At 35.7% G+C, this 18,834-nt stretch overlaps 1 protein-coding gene across 1 annotated transcript in view; it reads left to right on the top strand.

The window, feature by feature from the left end:
- LOC150083799 (clotting factor B-like) overlaps positions 1-17,539 on the top strand; it is a 19,735-nt gene extending 2,196 nt beyond the window's left edge. Inside the window, exons 2-9 of the mRNA XM_090375370.1 lie at positions 7,163-7,254; positions 10,242-10,805; positions 11,632-11,667; positions 13,375-13,439; positions 13,885-13,991; positions 15,163-15,419; positions 16,669-16,832; positions 17,184-17,539. Coding sequence (XP_090231496.1) covers positions 7,163-7,254; positions 10,242-10,805; positions 11,632-11,667; positions 13,375-13,439; positions 13,885-13,991; positions 15,163-15,419; positions 16,669-16,832; positions 17,184-17,357 — 1,459 coding nt within the window. The 3' untranslated portion in view covers positions 17,358-17,539. The remainder of the gene's footprint in view (positions 1-7,162; positions 7,255-10,241; positions 10,806-11,631; positions 11,668-13,374; positions 13,440-13,884; positions 13,992-15,162; positions 15,420-16,668; positions 16,833-17,183) is intronic.
- The last annotated feature ends 1,295 nt before the right edge of the window (positions 17,540-18,834 follow it).

Genomic DNA, 18,834 nt, shown 5'->3' with positions numbered 1-18,834 from the left:
TTTAGAGTTTCCTTGATATATTTACTTCGCTGGAAAGTTTGAATCGATTTTTGTGGACTTCTTAGGTTTTCATTACCTATTCTTATAATGGGTTTTTATTAGAATGGTTATAAATGTTCGTATAAAAAAGATAAAAAACCAACCAGGTATCTTAATTATACCATACGGTATAATAAATATATTTTGCTTACTCCACTGCTCTTTCACACTGATCGGAAAAATGCTGAGGTGCGATATCCGTCGGAACAGGAATTACTTTTATGAGTTACTTTCATGCAGTGGCTAGATTACAGGTTACTTGTGAGGATTGCGTGGTTTTGAATTGCAGGAAGCAGTTTTTTTACCGTGTGAGTGTGTGAATGAGAGAGAGAGTTTGGCTTTGGTTCCGAGGCCTTAATGAGGTTTGCATCATTTCCTTCAGTAAAAGAGGAAATGAAAGCTTTTTTTTTTTTTGTGTTCGTGGAAGCAAGAGATTCTGCTCATTTTCGGAAATTATCTCGTGTCAGTTCTCGTTTAATCAATCTTAGCATCCCATTTCATCAAATTCCCGGATGTTACGTTGTTTGTTACATAGCACATTATCCGTTATATTTATGATGAATGGAGAGCCCCCCCCTTATGAAATAATGCCAGTCTGGTTTGCATATATACTATGATATCAACTTCGGAGACAAAGTAAACGAGTTACAGCCCAGGTGAGTGTTGTCTGTGTTTCATCAGTGTTGTCCTGTGCAAGTGTAAACCAATTTACGTACAGATTAATAAGAACAAAAGTGTAGGTTAGATTTGGTTCAGTGCATCTCACCAAAGTAACAGCAGTAAAGTTTCGTTAGTGATTGCCATTTCGACAATGAGCGAATCCTCGATCAGAAGCAAAAGCCAAATATATCAAGAGTTCATATTTAAAAGGACTACATTTAAACCAAGATCAGTTTCATCGCCACGAATCTAAAGCTTCTTTTAGATTTAAAGCTGAAAGCCAATTTCAGATTAGTTCTAAAATCGGCATCCTTCTGTTATGATAATGCTAATAGATCTTCAACATTTCTATCTTTGTACTCTTCTTTGCACTGATTAATATTTTAAGATTCTGCTCAATGAATACCACTCAATGATTAAATTGTAATTCTTTGCAATGTGCACACTCCCAGCACTTCAGGCCGCGGCCGAGAAGCTTACATAATAGGTGAAAAAATAAAACGGTAATCTTTATACAGAGTTATACATGACTGTAAAAGTTAAAATGATTACATAAAGCTTATCACATTAGACGCGTAGTTTTAAATTACTTTGATCGAGTTACGGGCATTTTTTCGTATGGATTAGGACCTGGGCCGTATCTATCAGGGGTCAATAACTCAAGATCCTCAAAACAAATTGCTACGGATAAATATGAATCAAGGTAACCTTAGCAATCAGAATCAGAAACCTCAGAAATAAGCTTTCCTAAACATTACTGAAATATCTGCAAGCCAAGATCCTGCTAAGGTATGAAAGAAAAAACTGTTTCCACTCAATACAAATGTGTGTATTGACAACAATCTTTGTAATGTAATCAGGCACGTGTGAGGTATTGTTTTTAGTTCTCTCACCGTGAATTCTCTCAGGGTAGTGGAATATGAAAAAGAACTGGGGAAAAAGAATTGCAGCCAGATATGAAGTTCTCTGAGCAGTGCAGACATGCTGCCAGGGCAGCTAAAGCGGTTCTGTCAATGATATACAGGAATTTTTCTAGTGGGGACAAGGAGATGATTGTACATGATGTGGTCTGACCATTGTACAAGGAAATGATCAGGCCAGACCTTGAGTACTGCATGCAGGTCTGAAGGCCTAATTTTAGGAAGCATGTAGAGCTGTTGGAACATGTACAGAGAAACGGTAATGGGATTGGTGAGGGGAACAAATGGGTGCTCTTACCAAGAAAGACTTCAGTTCTGAAAATTGCAGCGTCTGGAGACTAGGCACCTGCGAGGTGATCTGATTGAGGTGTTTAAGGTTTTGAATGACTTGAGCAAGCTCAATGCTGATGGGATTCTTCCGCTTGCTCAGATTAAGAACCTGAGGGGGCATGAATTCAAATTGAAGAACTACAGCTACAGAATAGATGTGGGGAAGTTTTCATTTAGCCATCGGGTGGTTGATTGCTGGAACAAAGTTCCATCTGATGTTGTCGATGTAGATAGCTTGAGTAAATTAAAGGAAAAAAAACTAGACAAATTCCTGGAGGTGATGGATAGGTGAAATGGGGAGGATTTTCTTTTCTCATTTTTTTTGGCTGATGCTGTATAAGCTCGCTTTCTTGCATCATTTGCTACTACTAATACTAACAGTAAATAAATTTGATAATATAAATTCTCTTCAATCCTAATATGCTAAGCTCAGCGAAGAAAAAGTAAAACTTATCTAATTTCCCGAGAATTAGTTAAAGCTACCACTGTGAGTGGAATATATTAATGTACTCAAGTGTTTTACAAGTTAATACAGGTTAAGGATTCATTATGCTAAATAGAATGAAATATTCAAAAATTGTAACTGTTAATTGTTCAACAACTTTGGTAGAAGCATAAAGATTAAACAATAAAAAAAAATAAATCCTAAGGATTAAATAATATACTGATTAAAAGTAAATAAATTTTGTATTCAAAATTTTGATTCCCGGATAAAAAAAATAATACATATGGGACCAAGCTTTCGACCTTCCCAAGGTTGAAGGAGGGAGCTAATCGAATTTTGGTTGCATGGCCCGGTGGCTTTTCAGAATACCGCGATCAGACTAACATTACAAATTATTTTATTTCAGATATTACAATATAATTGCTTTAAAAATGTAAAATTTCAGTGCTTCTAACCATTAAAATTTCTTAACGAAAACTGTGGGCATATTTCGCAGTTATATCGCATACCAAATATTTCTGAAACATTTCGAAATGATATTACGGAATAATTCACATCTCAATATTAGTATTAATCAGTTTTCCATTGAAATTTCAATGAATGCATAATAACTTCTTAATTAGCAGACTTATATTACAAATAACTGTGTTGCGGGATACGTAATTGTACTATAAATAACATTTGTAACCTTAATGATAATGGGAAGAAAAATTTCTAGCTGAAATAATTACTCACAGAAATCGAGACCTTCAACTGTGCTGTCTTCTGAGTATAAAAGCGAAATACGTAAAGTAATAAGTTTTAGAAATACTAATTTGCGTACGTTAAAATCATCACATTGGAACGCATTTGAAACTAAAATTCAAACAAAATTAACCTTTCGTGCACACCACACACAAAACGCCATCTTCGAAAAGCCAACTCGAAGCAGCGTCACCTGCATGAGAAAACTAATGATGTTGGATTTATTTATTTATCCAATATAACATATTATGTTTGTTGTTTATTCCCTGCTGTTGTTTATTATTAAATGTTTTTATTTTACTCTACACATAACGTGAGCTTCCACTTACAATGCATTTATTAAAAGATTTACCTCCTTCGCTTAATAAGCAAAGTTTAATGACCCGCTATGCGAATCTAAAGTTTATTTTATTTACATATTTTTTCAAACGTACAAATATCGAATCAAAATGAGAATTAACTGCTCTATCTGTGGCGAGTTTATATCTAGGAATTTTTTATGAATTTTTAGCAGAACTAAATCAGGTTGTGAGGTGTCACTATTGCTTCGGTAAATTGCGTATATTATTTAGTCGATTTGACTGTTTGTTTGATGAAAATCTCCAAATTTTAGGAGAAAAAAACCATGCAACTCTTACCTGAAACCGAATAACCGGCCACGGTGCGAAAAAGTCCTTCCCGATTCAAAAGGAATGAAATCTAGGCCTTTTACACTAGGCGCGGAAGAACAAAAACCTTAAGTGATCCTCTGCTTGCCGGATAGTCTGTAAGGTATACATTTGAAAAGGAAAATGTCTGTGAGGTATACATTTGAAAATGCTACTAGTAAACTAAGCATCCACATTTTGGAGCGTGCCAACACATTTTATTTGCTATACCTCTTTGAATCCCGATGAATCATACTGTACAGAAAAAAAACAATGTCAACAAATATGAAGGCATTAAAAAATTTCATCTTAAATTGGAATCTACAAATTGAAAAAAAAGCTATCAGGATCTGGATCCTTTCGAATTCCTCCAAGGAGTACAGCTTTTGTTAAGTGCAATCGTTATTTCAACTACTGGGAAAGACAATGAGTTGTTTTCTGTTTGAATAAAGTTGTCTTAGGTTTGGACATGGCAAGGAATGTCTTCCCTGCCATGTCTAAAAATAAGATAGCTTTATTTATCTTCTTTTATTCTGTTTAGCACTTTTCAGGTAAGTACCAATTTATGAAGTGTTATATGCTTCATGTTGTCCACACCCAAAATTATTCTCGATATATCAAAAATAATATGATCTTGTCCCCTTAATCGGTCTGAGCCTCTCTTCCAAAAGAGTTCAGCAATTTAAATGCAGAAGTTTTTCTCATTTATCTCTGAAAAAAATTTTGCCACTTAGGCACACAGATTTTCAAACCAAGAGCATATCATCTGTCAGGCGCCATCAGTTCACTGCAGACTGTTCACTGGTTCAATCAGCATATAACGCAATCGTTGGAAAAGCCAGTAGGCTAATTGGATTCATAAAAAGAAATGCATATGTACCTTGATCCAAAATTTGGCACTCTGCTTTTCAATATGACGATTCCTCCAATTTTTGAATATGTATCATCCATATGGAACCCGTCCAGCAGCTTGACAACTGAGCAGATTAAGAGTGTACAGGAACTGTGCAATTATTTCATCAATCCTCAACAGAGAAATAAATCCTCCTCATCGTCTCCTCAACAGAGAAATAAATTGACAATAATAATAATAATAATAATAAATAATAATAATTAGGAAGTACGAACCTGAGACATGAGATCAAGGAGATGTGGCACATGCAAGAAGTATCAACCATCCCGATCATCGTGTCAACCACCGTTATGGTACCAAAGACTCTACATAGCAGCCTAGCAGCAATAGTTCTCCCAGAGAACACCTACAAGGAACTCCAGAAAGTCGCAATCCTGAACACCTGTAGGATAGTCAGAGATTTCCTCGACCAACAGTAACACCAGACATTACAACCACCCTGTGTACTTGGTAGCAGTACCCGTCACGGAGTGGAATCCCCCAATCAGGGAGAAATAATATAAGAGCAATAATAATAATAATAATAATAATAATCGAAATTCACTGTTGATTAAGTAATTCGCTCTTTTACGATAGAAAGCACAGCACCACCATTCACTGCTAGGCTACTCTGATCATCACTGTCTGATTACTCGCAGAAACAAGATGATATAAAATTGCTTTAGTAAGTACTGGCAAGAACTATAGCTCTTCTAAACCTCCAAAGAAGATTATACATCTCAATTGGAACACCAGGAAATGAACGTACAAGTCAATCAAGAACTCAACCAGTAAACTGAAATGTGATTGCAATGATGGTCTTCTTCTTCTTCTACAAAACCGTCGTACGAAAGGTCTCCTATTCTCAGTTTTAATATATATGTCAAGAATATACCACAAACAAACTTATGTAAGTTGTGACGCAACCATCTTTCCATCACCACGAGAGTAAAACAGTGGTCCTTGCTAGAGCACACATGGGGCACACTCAGAAAGTCATCATTCCTTTCTCAGAAGCGAAGGCCGTTCGCAATGTAATTACTGCCATACTGTTCTTGAGACAAGATATATTTTACATGATTGTCCTTGTTGCCATCAGGGAAGACAACAAACAATATTTATCTCTCAGAAATTTGCAACACGGAAGCATCTCTTTTTGGAACTGAATTAATTCCAGACGAATTCTTTACCTTTCTAATTAAAATAAGTAGCTTTTTCACTTCTGATCTTGTACTCACGTAATTTTAAAGGCACAGTATGGCTATATAGCTCTCCTATTAAAACTCCTGTTATGTCACATCATTAACAACAACGCCTGTAGTTGTTAAGAGATCACGAAGTGAAGAAACGAAATGTCACATTCGCAATCTGCGAATCTTGTAGACACGTTATTTCTTAATGCAGACAATGCACCACGTAAGTCCAGAGTTATATTTTTATTTGAGGAGGATCAAGCATTAATGGTCTTTATTGCAAAGGGATTTCCAACCGTTTCCTGGATTTCAATCATGAACACTTATTTCAGTTTAAATAATTTTGGTTACTAGACGTGCTTAAAAGAGCAATTAAATTTAATGTTGAATTTAAATTTTGAATAAAGTTTGTAAAATTAATTCTATTTAGAATAAAAATTATTTTAAGCTAAATCTGATATCTGTTTACGTTAACAAAATTTCGTTTTACAATAGATAAGGTATATATTTTTGCATCTGAGACTGGGGAGAATTTTTAGTTTAATAAAACTGGGACTTTCGATATTTTTAAAATTTCCCTGACAAATTCGTGGAATCCTGACCAGTCCCGAAAAAAATAGAACAGTTGAAAAGGAAATACATAACCAAGTAATACTGCCTATCACTGCCATGTTAAATCATGTTAATCTTCACTCAAAGAGGTTTACACCCAATATGAACAATGGTTAATTACTGTCTAAGGGGAATTACTTCCGAAGGGTTCTTGAATTGCAAAGAATACCCTCGCGGATTGAGAAACAGTTTCCATATTGACAATAACATGTTTACGTTATCACCCATCTCTGTGATTCAGAAAATTTCCCCCAAAAACTTGAATATAGGTTAACAAAAGAAAAAAAATAATATATATAATTAGTCATCATCGCCTATTAGATGACTAGACTGTCCAATTTTATTCATTGTACGATTGGGCGTTCAACCATTTGGGTTAGATCTGTGTCAGAGTAGAAGTCGGTAAGCATCGAAGGTTATAATGTTAGGTACATTTTACGCACTTCTTTTTAAAGAGTATTACAATATACAATGCCAATGAAGAGATATTTTGTCAGCAAGAACATTCTATTTTTATGGCTTGAAGAATGGGTAATTTTATTAAGACTATTGTATTTGATTGAAACCAATATTTCTGGTGAGGACAGAAAAAAAATAGCTTGAAAAATTCGACATGTGGATGTGCTCAATCCATTAACTTTAATTAACACAACTATTTAATGTTCCTTTTCTTTTTTTAGAAATATGTCGGTGGTAAACATGAAAATAGTGATTCTGATATTAGAGGTCTTTCTTTCTGGATACTCCCTGGGATACAGGAAAAACTGGAGAGGTAAGATTTCATTATTCTTATGAGTTATTTGATGGAAATGTTTTATTTATAAAGAAAGTATATTAATATTGAGATAATAACCTACACCTGTCTCTTGTGCATGAATTTCTTGTCCTTGGAATAAGGGGATTATCAGAAATCTCGTTCGCTTGCAGCTTTGTATCCGACGTGAAATGAAAATAAAAATCTGCTATGAGAAATATTCAAGGGATTTATCCTCAAAACTACAAGCGTATTCTTACCAGTGGTAAAGTTCCGTAAATGTAAGATGTTAAAATAGATGGCAGGTTAAGTGTTTAATTGAGCATAAGAAACAAGCAGGGAATATTGGAGGTTCTAAGTGCTTTGATATATTTTATTGCGTTGGTTTATTTTCAATATCATGTATGGTGGTGAGCCAAGAATAAGATGAATTTTAATTTTTCAAGATCACGTTTTACAGGGTGATTTTCAAGAAGTAGCAGAAAAAAAAATTGAAATGAAAACTGCAATTTTGGGGGATTTCCAGTCAGGCTCAGTGACCTGGTGAGGATTTTACCCACATTCAAATATTGCGACAGCTGACTTTCCTGCTCAAGTGAAAGTTGTTTTGTTGCTGAAACAACAAACAAGCTGTGGTGCTACGCAACCCTTTCACTTTCTGAAAGTCACAGCAAAGTCATAGCTTGAATGTGTCGTTCGGTTTTAAGATCTTTAAAGTTTTTTGCACTATCTGAACGCTTTTGAGTAAACGCTTCCGGCACACTCTTTTAAGACACATTCAATTTATGGGTACTTCTGTAAGTAGCTTTCTAGGACTTTACTCGGGGGTATTCTCTAACATGTTCCCCTGTTTTATCAGTGGCGCGGGGCAATATTCACTCTTCTTCCTTGACGATTTAGCTTTGTTTCTTATTGCTTACACCAATTTCAAGCAAATATGAACATGGTCTCATGGAAAATCAAAATTCTCGAAAAAACGTTTGCATCCTACTACAAAATGGGATGAATTACCCAGAAGTAAACAGAATAATTGCACCTTCAATTATCTCCACCTCGGAGAGAGCGATATCGATAACGTTATTGGTTGACACTTAACAAGGTAGCCTGGCTCAAAGAGGCTTCCCCAGCAAGTACAGCTGAATACATTGAATGAAAACTTTACAAATTTAAGAGCCTAACAAGCAAATCGAAGGCAAGATATATAGCAAGTAAATCGTGGAAGATTTGTCTCACAGCATCGTCATGCAGTGAGGCTCGTTTAACGCTATCAATGCAACTGATGCCCGATTGATCAAATGCAGATCCAAAGGCCAGTAGATCCGGGACAACTATTTATAGGAAATAATCAGTGCACTACTGGGTACATATTCAAGTTGGTGTAGCCATTTTGAACTATCGTAACTATAAAATATTATTTAAAGAAGACCAGCCTACTTCCATCTTTCCAATAAGACTATATTGTTACAATGTTGTATTAATTTACATGTTAAACTCTATTTCATTGTAATAAAAGCATTTTAAATTTATATTTTCTTGTAAACACGTGTTCAAATCATATTAATAATCGGATATTGCTAAACTTAGTTTAATAGTTTTTGTGAATATATCTGAAACCCTAACAGAATATATTATTAGACTCATAAAATATATACTCTTAAAAAATTTGTTAAGCTCAACCGAATTATTTCCTTGTAAATACTTATTCAGTCTGTTATTATTATAATTATTTATTTATTTATTTATTTTTTGGTACACCTGCCCCTCCTCCCTAGCCAGGCACTTGTACAGGGATAACCCAAGATTAATAAACAGAAATAATACTGTTAAAAACAATAGCAATAAATCATGTAAGTTGACATGATGCGATGAGGTGTTATGTGTACAAAGGTAACGTGGCATCCTGCTCACTGTAACAGAATTAATTGTTTTTTTCCCATGGAAAAATCATTTTAATAATAAGTTTCTCGTGGTGGAAGTGACAGAAATTACATTTACAGCAGGAATTTAAAAAATATATATATAATAATAGTATTTAACTATAGTTTTGCATTTGTGAATTTTTTGCCATATACATGGACTCGTCATGGGTGGTTACGATAAAGTCCTTTCAAATCTTCGAGTAAAAGCCCGAGTTCGAAACCCCTCAGGAGGAATTTTCACGGTTTTTTTTAAAGCTAAAGGACTACTTAGTATAAAACAAGCGACTCTCCTTTCAATTACCAATAGAAAAAATAGATGATTGAAGATCAACTCCACTGAATCTTCTGCGAGTATACCGCGCAACTTTATTTGTATGGTGTCCTGTACAAGTTAACCTTTAAATCATATCTGGTGTATCGCACAGCAAAATTTAAAGTACTGTCTTACATATCGATTTTTTTAAAGAATGTTAAACTTATAATTATAGTACAAACTCCTAACATTTACTAGGACACACATTCAAAAATAATTTATTACTAAATTAAAGACATGAGTAATATAAAGGCCAAAAATAAGAAAAAAAGTATGGCATAAACTCTTTCAACGGGCAGAGAAACCACTTTGTGCTCTGTATGATTTGAGGAGGCCAAAGTAGTTTTTTTTTTTTTTTCCTAATTGAACAACGAGGGTGAACGGCACGAATGTTGAGGGGAGACTGGAAAGACCTTTTTGAGCCGTGAGAGTTGCACTTCCATGGCTCTGTGGACATTACGTAATGGAAATACCAGGAAATGTCGCAAGGTAATATCAAGTAGCTCATCATTACTACGTGAGTTATTTTCCAGCAACAGTCAGGTCAAGACATGACCCCCAACACATGAAATGTTGAATTACAGGTTATATGAGTTGCATACAAAACTCATAATACTAAACGTAACGCTCTCTCTCTCTCTCTCTCTCTCTCTCTCCCTCACCCCCCATCATCCTTTATTTCGTACTGTCTGTTTTCATATAGCTGACAAGATTATTATATTTTGCAGAAATTTCTGTTACTTTAATAAAAACATTTTTAAAATTTTTTACAGATCACTCTTACAGACCGGAACGCAATTCCAGATGGTTGGAGAGGCCGTGCATGACGTCGGACGAGAAACTCGGCGTGATTGTAGCTGCCAGACTTTGTCGTACTCTTAGTGAGCCTCTTAAGGATTCCACGTGCGTATGGAGAGGGAACGTCCCTTATGTCTGCTGTCCACAGCCTACAATGACCCAATCTACACGGTCACCACCCACTCAATCACCACCCACTAGCTCACCATTTACTCGACCACCATCTATTAGACCACCATTTACTCGACCACCATCTATTAGACCACCATTTACTCGACCACCATCTATTAGACCACCATTTACTCGACCACAATCTACTCTAGTACCATCCACAAGACCACCATTTACTCGACCACCATCTACTCGAGTACCATCCACTAGACCACCATTTACTCGACCACCATCTACTCGAGTACCATCCACTAGACCACCATTTACTCGAGCACCATCCACTAGGCCACCATTTACTCTATCATCATCTACGCGATCGTCATCTACTCGACTGGGAGGAAATGAACTACCGGATTTACGTGTGAGAGGTGGGTAGTGCTTTTACATTCTCTGGTTCTGGAGTAAACACAATCGGTTTCTTTGTATAAACTGAGATCTACAGAGAAGGAGGGCCCTAATTAATGAATACGGCGACTTTACAATTGTATAAAAACAAATGGCAACGTATTCTCATGTTTAAGAATCCTCGTTTGCTAATGAACAAATGAATGAATCTTAATAACTTCCGATGACTGGAATTTGTTCGTTTATTCAAACTTAGAGAGAATGACGTTGCTAATAAAATTCTTATCATCTTGGAAACAGAAGCCGTTCCCAAGTAATGCTTTCTTTCAAACCAACGGTACTGTACTATACTTAAGATTCTCATATTTAAACCATAAAATCCTCTAAGAAGTATTTTTACTTATTGCTCTTAAATCACGGTTTCTAGAAAGTACTTGAGAGCACCTTCCATGTCCTTAATGAAAATAACATCCAAGAGACTTATAAAAATCTAGTTCTGCTCAAGTTTAAAATCAGACACTTTTTCAACTGTTATTACTCACACAATTAAAAATAAAATCGTACAACGTCAGAAATTTCAAGGCTCCCTTAGAACATCGGGTTTTCACTCCTGAAATAGGCAAGGCGACTTTTTTCACTCCTCAAATAGAAAAGAAAACGGAATTTGTAGTGGAAAGCACCGAAGCCTCAATGCCGTCAATGCCTTGGCGCTTATTCTAAACAACCGAAACACATGACACAATGTGACGTCAACCAAATGACCAATGTCTTATTGATTTATCTAAACATTTCAATGAAATGCTAGAATAGTACAGCGTTATTAATACTGTTTTATTCTGTTTGTTGTAGGATGCGGAATTCGAAGTGCGCCAACCCTGATTGTAGGTGAGTGTACCAATCATTAGCAATTAGAATAGAAAAGTGTCGAATAATTTCGGCAACAACAATAACTTATTTTGTCTATTTATTTCTTTATGTTCTGTGTAATCCATTCTAAAGGTAACCAAAAAAGTTTGTGCCCTGTTTTTCGAGGCTAATGTTTTATGTTTATATTTTGACATTTCACTGTGTGGAATTTATTTATATTCCGCATCATTTATTAAGGTAATATTAAATAGAAAAATTATGCGGAAGCCATCGTAGATGGTGATTATCTATTGCTAATCAGTTGACACTGAGCCAACTGATGCCTAACAAGCATCAGTTGATCCAATCACTGAAGGACGATTCTATTAGCTGCTTTAGGCTCAATTATTCGAGCATGTTTACTTTACTTTACGAGTACAAAATGGGCACCAACCACACTAGCAACAAATTATACAGACACAGCATGCGTTTGTTAAGGGATAGATAGTATTGTCTGACAAATTTTATTGGATACTTTGATGTGGTTACAAAGTAACTGGATGCAAAAAATAATTTTGATATCATATACTTGGATTTCAGGAAAGCTTTTGACACTGTTGCGAATGAAAGACTATTGTACAAATTGGAGCAGAATGGTATTAAGGGAAAGTTGCGACAATGGATAAAAGGATGGTCGAGTGGGAGATGGCAGAGAGTGGTAATCAATGGACATTGCTCTACATGGAAAAATGTTATTAGTGGAGTCCCACAGGGTTCGGTGTTGGATCCTCTGTTGTTTTGTATATTTATCAATGATATTGATGAAGGTATATCAGGCTTAATGTCGAAGTTTGCAGATGACACAAAGGTTGGCAGGGTTGTTAATGACAGTAATGGCAGTGTATTCTGCAACAAGATCTAGAAAATTTGGGCAGATGGGCTGATAAGTGACAACTGAAGTTTAACATTGACAAATGCAAAGTACTGCATATGGGTAGAAGTAACCCCAGAGAAACGTACCAACTGTGTGGTACTACACTTAGGGTGGTAGAAAATGAAAAAGACCTGGGAGTAATTCTGCATTGAGTTATGAGGTTTTCTGAGCAACGCAGACAGATTGCAAAAGCAGGTCATGGGGTATTGTCAATGATATACAGAAATTCTGCTAGCAGGGAAAAGGAGTTTATTATCCCTTTGTATAAGACAGTAGTCAGACCACGCCTTGAGTAATGTGTACAGGTCTGGAGGCCTCATTTTAAGAAGGATGTATGTTTGCTTGTGCATTTACAGAGAAGGGCAACAAGATTGGTGATGGGAACGAAGGAGTCCTCTTACCAAGAGAGGTTTAAGTTTTGCAAATTCCAGCGGCTGGAAACTAGGCACCTGCGAGGTGATCTGATTGAAGTTTATAAGGCCTTGAATGGGTTAAGCACTTGAATGGGTCAAGGCCTTGAATGGGTCTACAGATTAATAATGGTGTTGGTAACTTATAGAAAGTAAAACTGAATATTATAAAACAGTATAAGAAGTCAGACAGCACTAGAATTGAACAGCAATTATACAATGCAGTTCTCAACCTTATTTTGATCTGCTTCTTCTGAGATATTATTCTAACTTCTTCGGAAATATTATTCTAACTTTAATTTATTTAGTAAATAATTTAAAGGATTTAGAAATTGTAGCTATTTTATATAAGTTAACCCTGTTTTCGCAGATTTCTTTACATTTCTTTTTCTTACTTTACAGATAGCAATATAAATCCCCCAGTGGTTGGTGGTGTCGAGTCCCAACCTTATTCGTGGCCATGGATGGTAAGTTTATAGAACGAAGTTTACCGAAGTTTATTGCTTACATTTAAAACCAAATTAAACATTAGGCGTGTTGGTGGTCTTGCATGCTGGAAACCCAACAACTTATAAATGCTTAAGGTGTTATTATTTTTACTTAATCGATATTATCTGTTACTATACAATGATAAATAAGATAAATTCTGCAAAATTAACTTTAGTAATAAAACTTTAGGCGTATTCCACGAAGAAGACGTGGATGTAGAAAGCTAAAGAATTGAAACGTACTTTGCACAATGTATTGCAGACCAATATTAATCAACCAACGTATTTATATGATCATTTAACATGAAAGTATATAATTCACACTGGATCATTGTAATTTGTTATTTTTTGGGAATTTTCGCTGTTTCACAGACCTCTTCGTGAGAATAAGACGCTAAGAAAATGTTTTTTTTTTTTATCCCAGGCAGGTTTGTTCAGGTTAAGAAGAAACGGAGTCCTGTGCGGTGCTTCGCTCATCAGCTCCCAATATCTTCTCACCGCAGCCCACTGCTTTGGAGATGACCCAAATCCGTAAGTGCCGATTATGCCATATTCCTCACGATTTCAATATCTCTATTCAACAACACACCTACTCTGTATAACCTGTCTGTTCCCATCACTATCTAATCGAAATTTAGTGTTCCAAAAGTCTGAATTCATTTGATGATTCAGTGCATTATATTAAATGCAGTAAACACATCAAATAATAAAACTGTGACGTCCAAAAGTAATTCAAAATCAATAAAACATACGCTTATCATAATCAAAAACCGATAATATACAATAGAGCAATAGAGCTGATAATTTTTATGTACTAACTGTACATTATCGGTTACTTTTTGCATTATTATGAAGATAATTTTTTTTATTATATAAAAAAGAAAATATCAGACTGAAATATTCCACTTAAATAAAGAAATATTTAATTTAGACACGATTAAAATATATCGTTAAAAAATATTTGTTATTATTTATTAAACGAATAAATAAGAAGAAATTCGAGACGAGAATATAAAAAAAGTTAAAAGAATTTCGTATTTCAAAGTAATTTGTAATTAGTGCCATCTGGTGCCAAAAGTGTTAACTACGAACAGGTATTTTTCTATATCAAATATGACATCATTCATAGCAGTTTTCGAGGTCTGTCGATCAAAAAATAATAAACAAATTTCCGTTTATATTCTGAAGTACATCGGAAAGAGTTTGCGACTCCAATAAGTTAACCCCGACACCAACTTGGATCAATATTTATTAAGGCGAGAGAGTAGAGTAGTACACGCGTTTGATGTGAGCATGGTTCCATCCCGCGTGACTAATAAATGCATCGATATTCACTCTGCCTCGTGATCTCCGATGACACTACTAATACCTTTTCATCTCTGGGATTTTTTAAAAATATTAACGTGAGGGCCCCCAAACTGACAGTACTTTAATTGTAGCGAGAGCAGTTATTACTTTTTCAAACAATCTGTGCCAGAGGGTGTACAATCTGTACACCCTCTGGCACAGATTGTTTGAAAAAGTGCCAGAGGGTGTACAATCTGTACACCCTCTGGCACAGATTGTTTCAAAACAATTGTTTCCAAACAATCTGTACCAACACCTTGTACAGAGTGGTTGAGAAATCTTAATGGATTTTTGGCTTTTGGAAGTTCACCAAAAAAATGCCGGGGCCACGAATTGATGACGACTTTCTTTGCAGCGACCCCTCCACGTACACTGTGCGCCTTGAAATGCATACCCAGAGAGAGGGGTCGGTCCACTACATCAGGAGAATCATCGTGCACCAGCAATATCGCTCGAGGGTGAATTACTTCGACATCGCCCTCATCCAGCTCAGTTATCCGGTTCGCTTCACTGACGTGGTCCGTCCCGTGTGTCTACCAACCCCGTCCATGTACGGACAGGTGTACGTCAATCTTACGGCGACTGTCGTCGGCTGGGGAGACGCATCTTTTGGTAAGTAACGTACGATAATAATTTAATCAGTAGTAAAGCTTTCTTGAAGTAATTTGATTAAAACAATTGAGATTTGCTCTTCTTCAGAGCGATTTTGATTTTCACTTCGTAAATAATATATTTGATACTCAATTAGCTGTTGTTATTGAAGAAGATCTGTTCTTCATGGAATATTTATGATGACTGGTTTCCTCATAACTTTAGAATTGTGACAAAATTGAGCTTAATTCGAAACTGCATGTGCTCCTGACGTGACTCTTCCACCAAAAACCAACCTCACTTATTTGCACCAATCTTCTGAAAGCTGTCGACATTTTGAACTCCACTTCCTCCTCTGATCCTCGTGAATACCAATTGCACACATTAAAATCCAACTACTATATTATCTTCCTTCGAACGAATCACTTTCTCTCTGGGACCCTTAACTAATTCAATATAACAAATTTTCCGTGGATTCAAGAATTTGAAATTTTATTCTCATCAATTTTTTTTTTTTTTTTGATGAACTCGTTCGTTAAAATTCTATTTGAACAATGAAACTATATAAGAGATGGATTAACCTTTGATCTTGTGCTTTGGGTTTCGTAGCTGGACTCAAAACGTTTTGGGAAGAAGAAGTAATCTACTCGGCTTATGGTATGAACTTCTCAAATGCTTTTTTATAGGGTTGGAGGAGTATTATTCAAGTTGGTCTCTATTTGAAGGCTCTATGAACGACGTTTCTTATTGATGCGTTTGATTATTCTCGAATACGCTAAAATATTTTCCTTCATTTAAATGGAAAAGAAGATATTGAATACAATGGAATTCAGTTACTGCTGAATGAAGACAAAGCCTATAATAGTATCTCCTGAAGAGGCAAGATTCAAACCCAGTCTTTTCCGCACGGTACTGGATGGCAGCCATCGTAACCACGAGAACACTAACAGCTATGGATATTGGCTAACTCTTCTGCTCGAAAGATTCTACCAACAAACACATCAATGCTATATGCTCCAATACGAACTACTGTTATTATTCAATAAAATAATTTTAACCCTTTATATATATCATCTATATATACCCATTATTAAAAATGGTCATAATCACAATAAGTGGCTGTCAAACATTCTGATGATGAGAAATTGTAATCATCCTTGAAACGTAAATGATATTTATTTGTGTATAATTCAGTGTCCAATGCATTTTATCTTAACTTGCTAACAGTCTGCTCATTCGGCTTCTCGATTAATCGATAATTTGTTAATAGGTGGAACCAGTAGCTCTGTGTTACGTGAAGTGGCCATGCCACTGGTGTCACAGAGACAGTGTAATGATTCCTACTCGAGGGTCAGCAGTGGAAGGTTTCCACGTGGACTGACAGAGGACTTTTTATGTGCGGGGCTGCAGGAGGGAGGAAGAGACGCCTGTCAGGTAAGGAAACTAACTAAGAATGATAAAAGTCGATTTTCAGTGAGGCATAAAAATGGGGAGTTGATCGACGGGAGTTCCCTTGGAGATGACACACTTCGAGGACTGTTGAAAGTCCCCGATTCAGTATAAAGATTTTTTTTTTGCGTAAATTGTATTCTAAACTAATTTCATTTTAACTAACTTTTAAATTATTAAAAATGATTTAATTAAAATTTCATTTGATAATTAGTAAACTATTTAAAAAGTATTTTATTATTTAAAAGTTGTTTCGTATTAGAATTTATTTTAATAAATTAAAAATATTTAATGTAATTATAATAAATAAAAATGTTTACATATTTCTGTTCACAGGGAGATTCAGGCGGACCTCTGGTGATCAATCGCCCTGGCTCTGGCTGGACTTTGGTCGGAATTGTGTCCTTTGGTTACAGATGTGGAGAGCCCACGTTTCCCGGAGTGTATACTAGAGTAATCCGTTACCTGAAGTGGATAAGCGATAACACCGGCATGGAAAATGCGCTGTAAATAGGCGATGGGAAGTGAAGATCCTTCTTTTGAACCCTGCTGCACTATGAATGAGTTGCTGGTTGCTCAACCAACCCTCCAATGTCCGTGCCAATTAGGGTTGCTCGAAGTGGAAGAGGGAAAGAAAGAAGACCCTGAATCCAGTGCGCCTCTTATCCGATAGCTTTCTAGTTCATCGCTGATATCAGTCCTCCAGCCTCGATGAATTACCAGATATGGATAGCGTAGGATAAAGGCTTCACACGTTCTGTGTTCTTACCTCACGCATTTCGTGTGAACCTCAAAGCTCAAGGAACTCCTAAATTTCTGTGATACTCCTGTGCCAGCATATCATTCATTTATTGTTCTGTTTGTATGCTCAGATACTTTTTAAACGTGTTGACTGTAATTGTAATGGTGCTGTCTGTCCTTGTGCCAGCAGAGTTTAATGCCGTATTTTATATTCTGGTAGAAACAAAATAATACTAGAGATAATATTTCTATAAAATTGTGCCTATAATCGGAAAAATACGGTATTTCATCTAATTGTGCGAGAATATGTTGTTTGTTGGATGCAGTTTTACACCATCTTACCTTATATATGTACGTTTAATTTTATTTTGAGATTATCATACTAATTTCTGGTTTATGTGTTCTGTTTATGAAGAATGTTACGTTTTCACTGTTTTTATGAACGTGATTTTTAAGTTTATGTAAATGTTTTCCATTTACTTTGCTCGTCTTCATGTATATTTTCGAGTCTTTCCAAACTACTATACAGAAGTTTTGTTAAAGAATATTCTTAAATTAAAGTGTTACTTTTTAAAATAAAAGTGTTAAATGAAATTTTCGTGTTTGTCTTACTTCAAAATACCTGCATGTTGTATATAAACTAATGGCAGCCCTTTCAAGGAGCATGTGACAATGCTAAAGATGCTTTTGCTTCTTACTTCGCGCATGCATATCATTTAAATAATCTTTCATAGGACGAAAAGATAAATATGTTTCAGTTTAAAAAAGACAAACTCCTTTACAAAACTAAACCGTTATTGCGCGAATAAGATACACGATATGAATCTTAACACCCTTCCAGGTGATAGAGAGTATCATCAAGTTTATTCGGCAATTGGGAAATGTCCGCGGTGCTCTAGATGGCAGTATAATCGCAACATTGTAATTATGGGTATTTAACAGTCCTAAGGAGATAATTGCCTTTGTGCAATTATCTCCTTGGGACTGTTAAATATCTTTTCTGGACATGATACTGAAATTTTTAATGTCCTAATTGCAGGGGAGATGATGGCTACTTGATTTTTGAAAAAGACTGAGCTCCACCATCTTACTACAGCGAAGATCTTACTAGAAGAGGAGGACCAACTTTGCGGTCAACAGGACCCGTCTCTTTTAGATTTTACTATCTCATGATTCGTGAAACTGGGATATGTGAGGCATTTAGCCTCGTTCACAGGGATATGTTTTGCTGAATATGGGAGGATTG

This window comes from Mastigoproctus giganteus, chromosome 6, assembly GCF_048544385.1.
Source record: "Mastigoproctus giganteus isolate SK-2022 chromosome 6, ASM4854438v1, whole genome shotgun sequence".
NCBI lineage: Eukaryota > Metazoa > Arthropoda > Arachnida > Uropygi > Thelyphonidae > Mastigoproctus > Mastigoproctus giganteus.
Note: the sequence above shows the minus strand (reverse complement) of the source record. Positions and strands in the feature narration are given on the sequence as shown.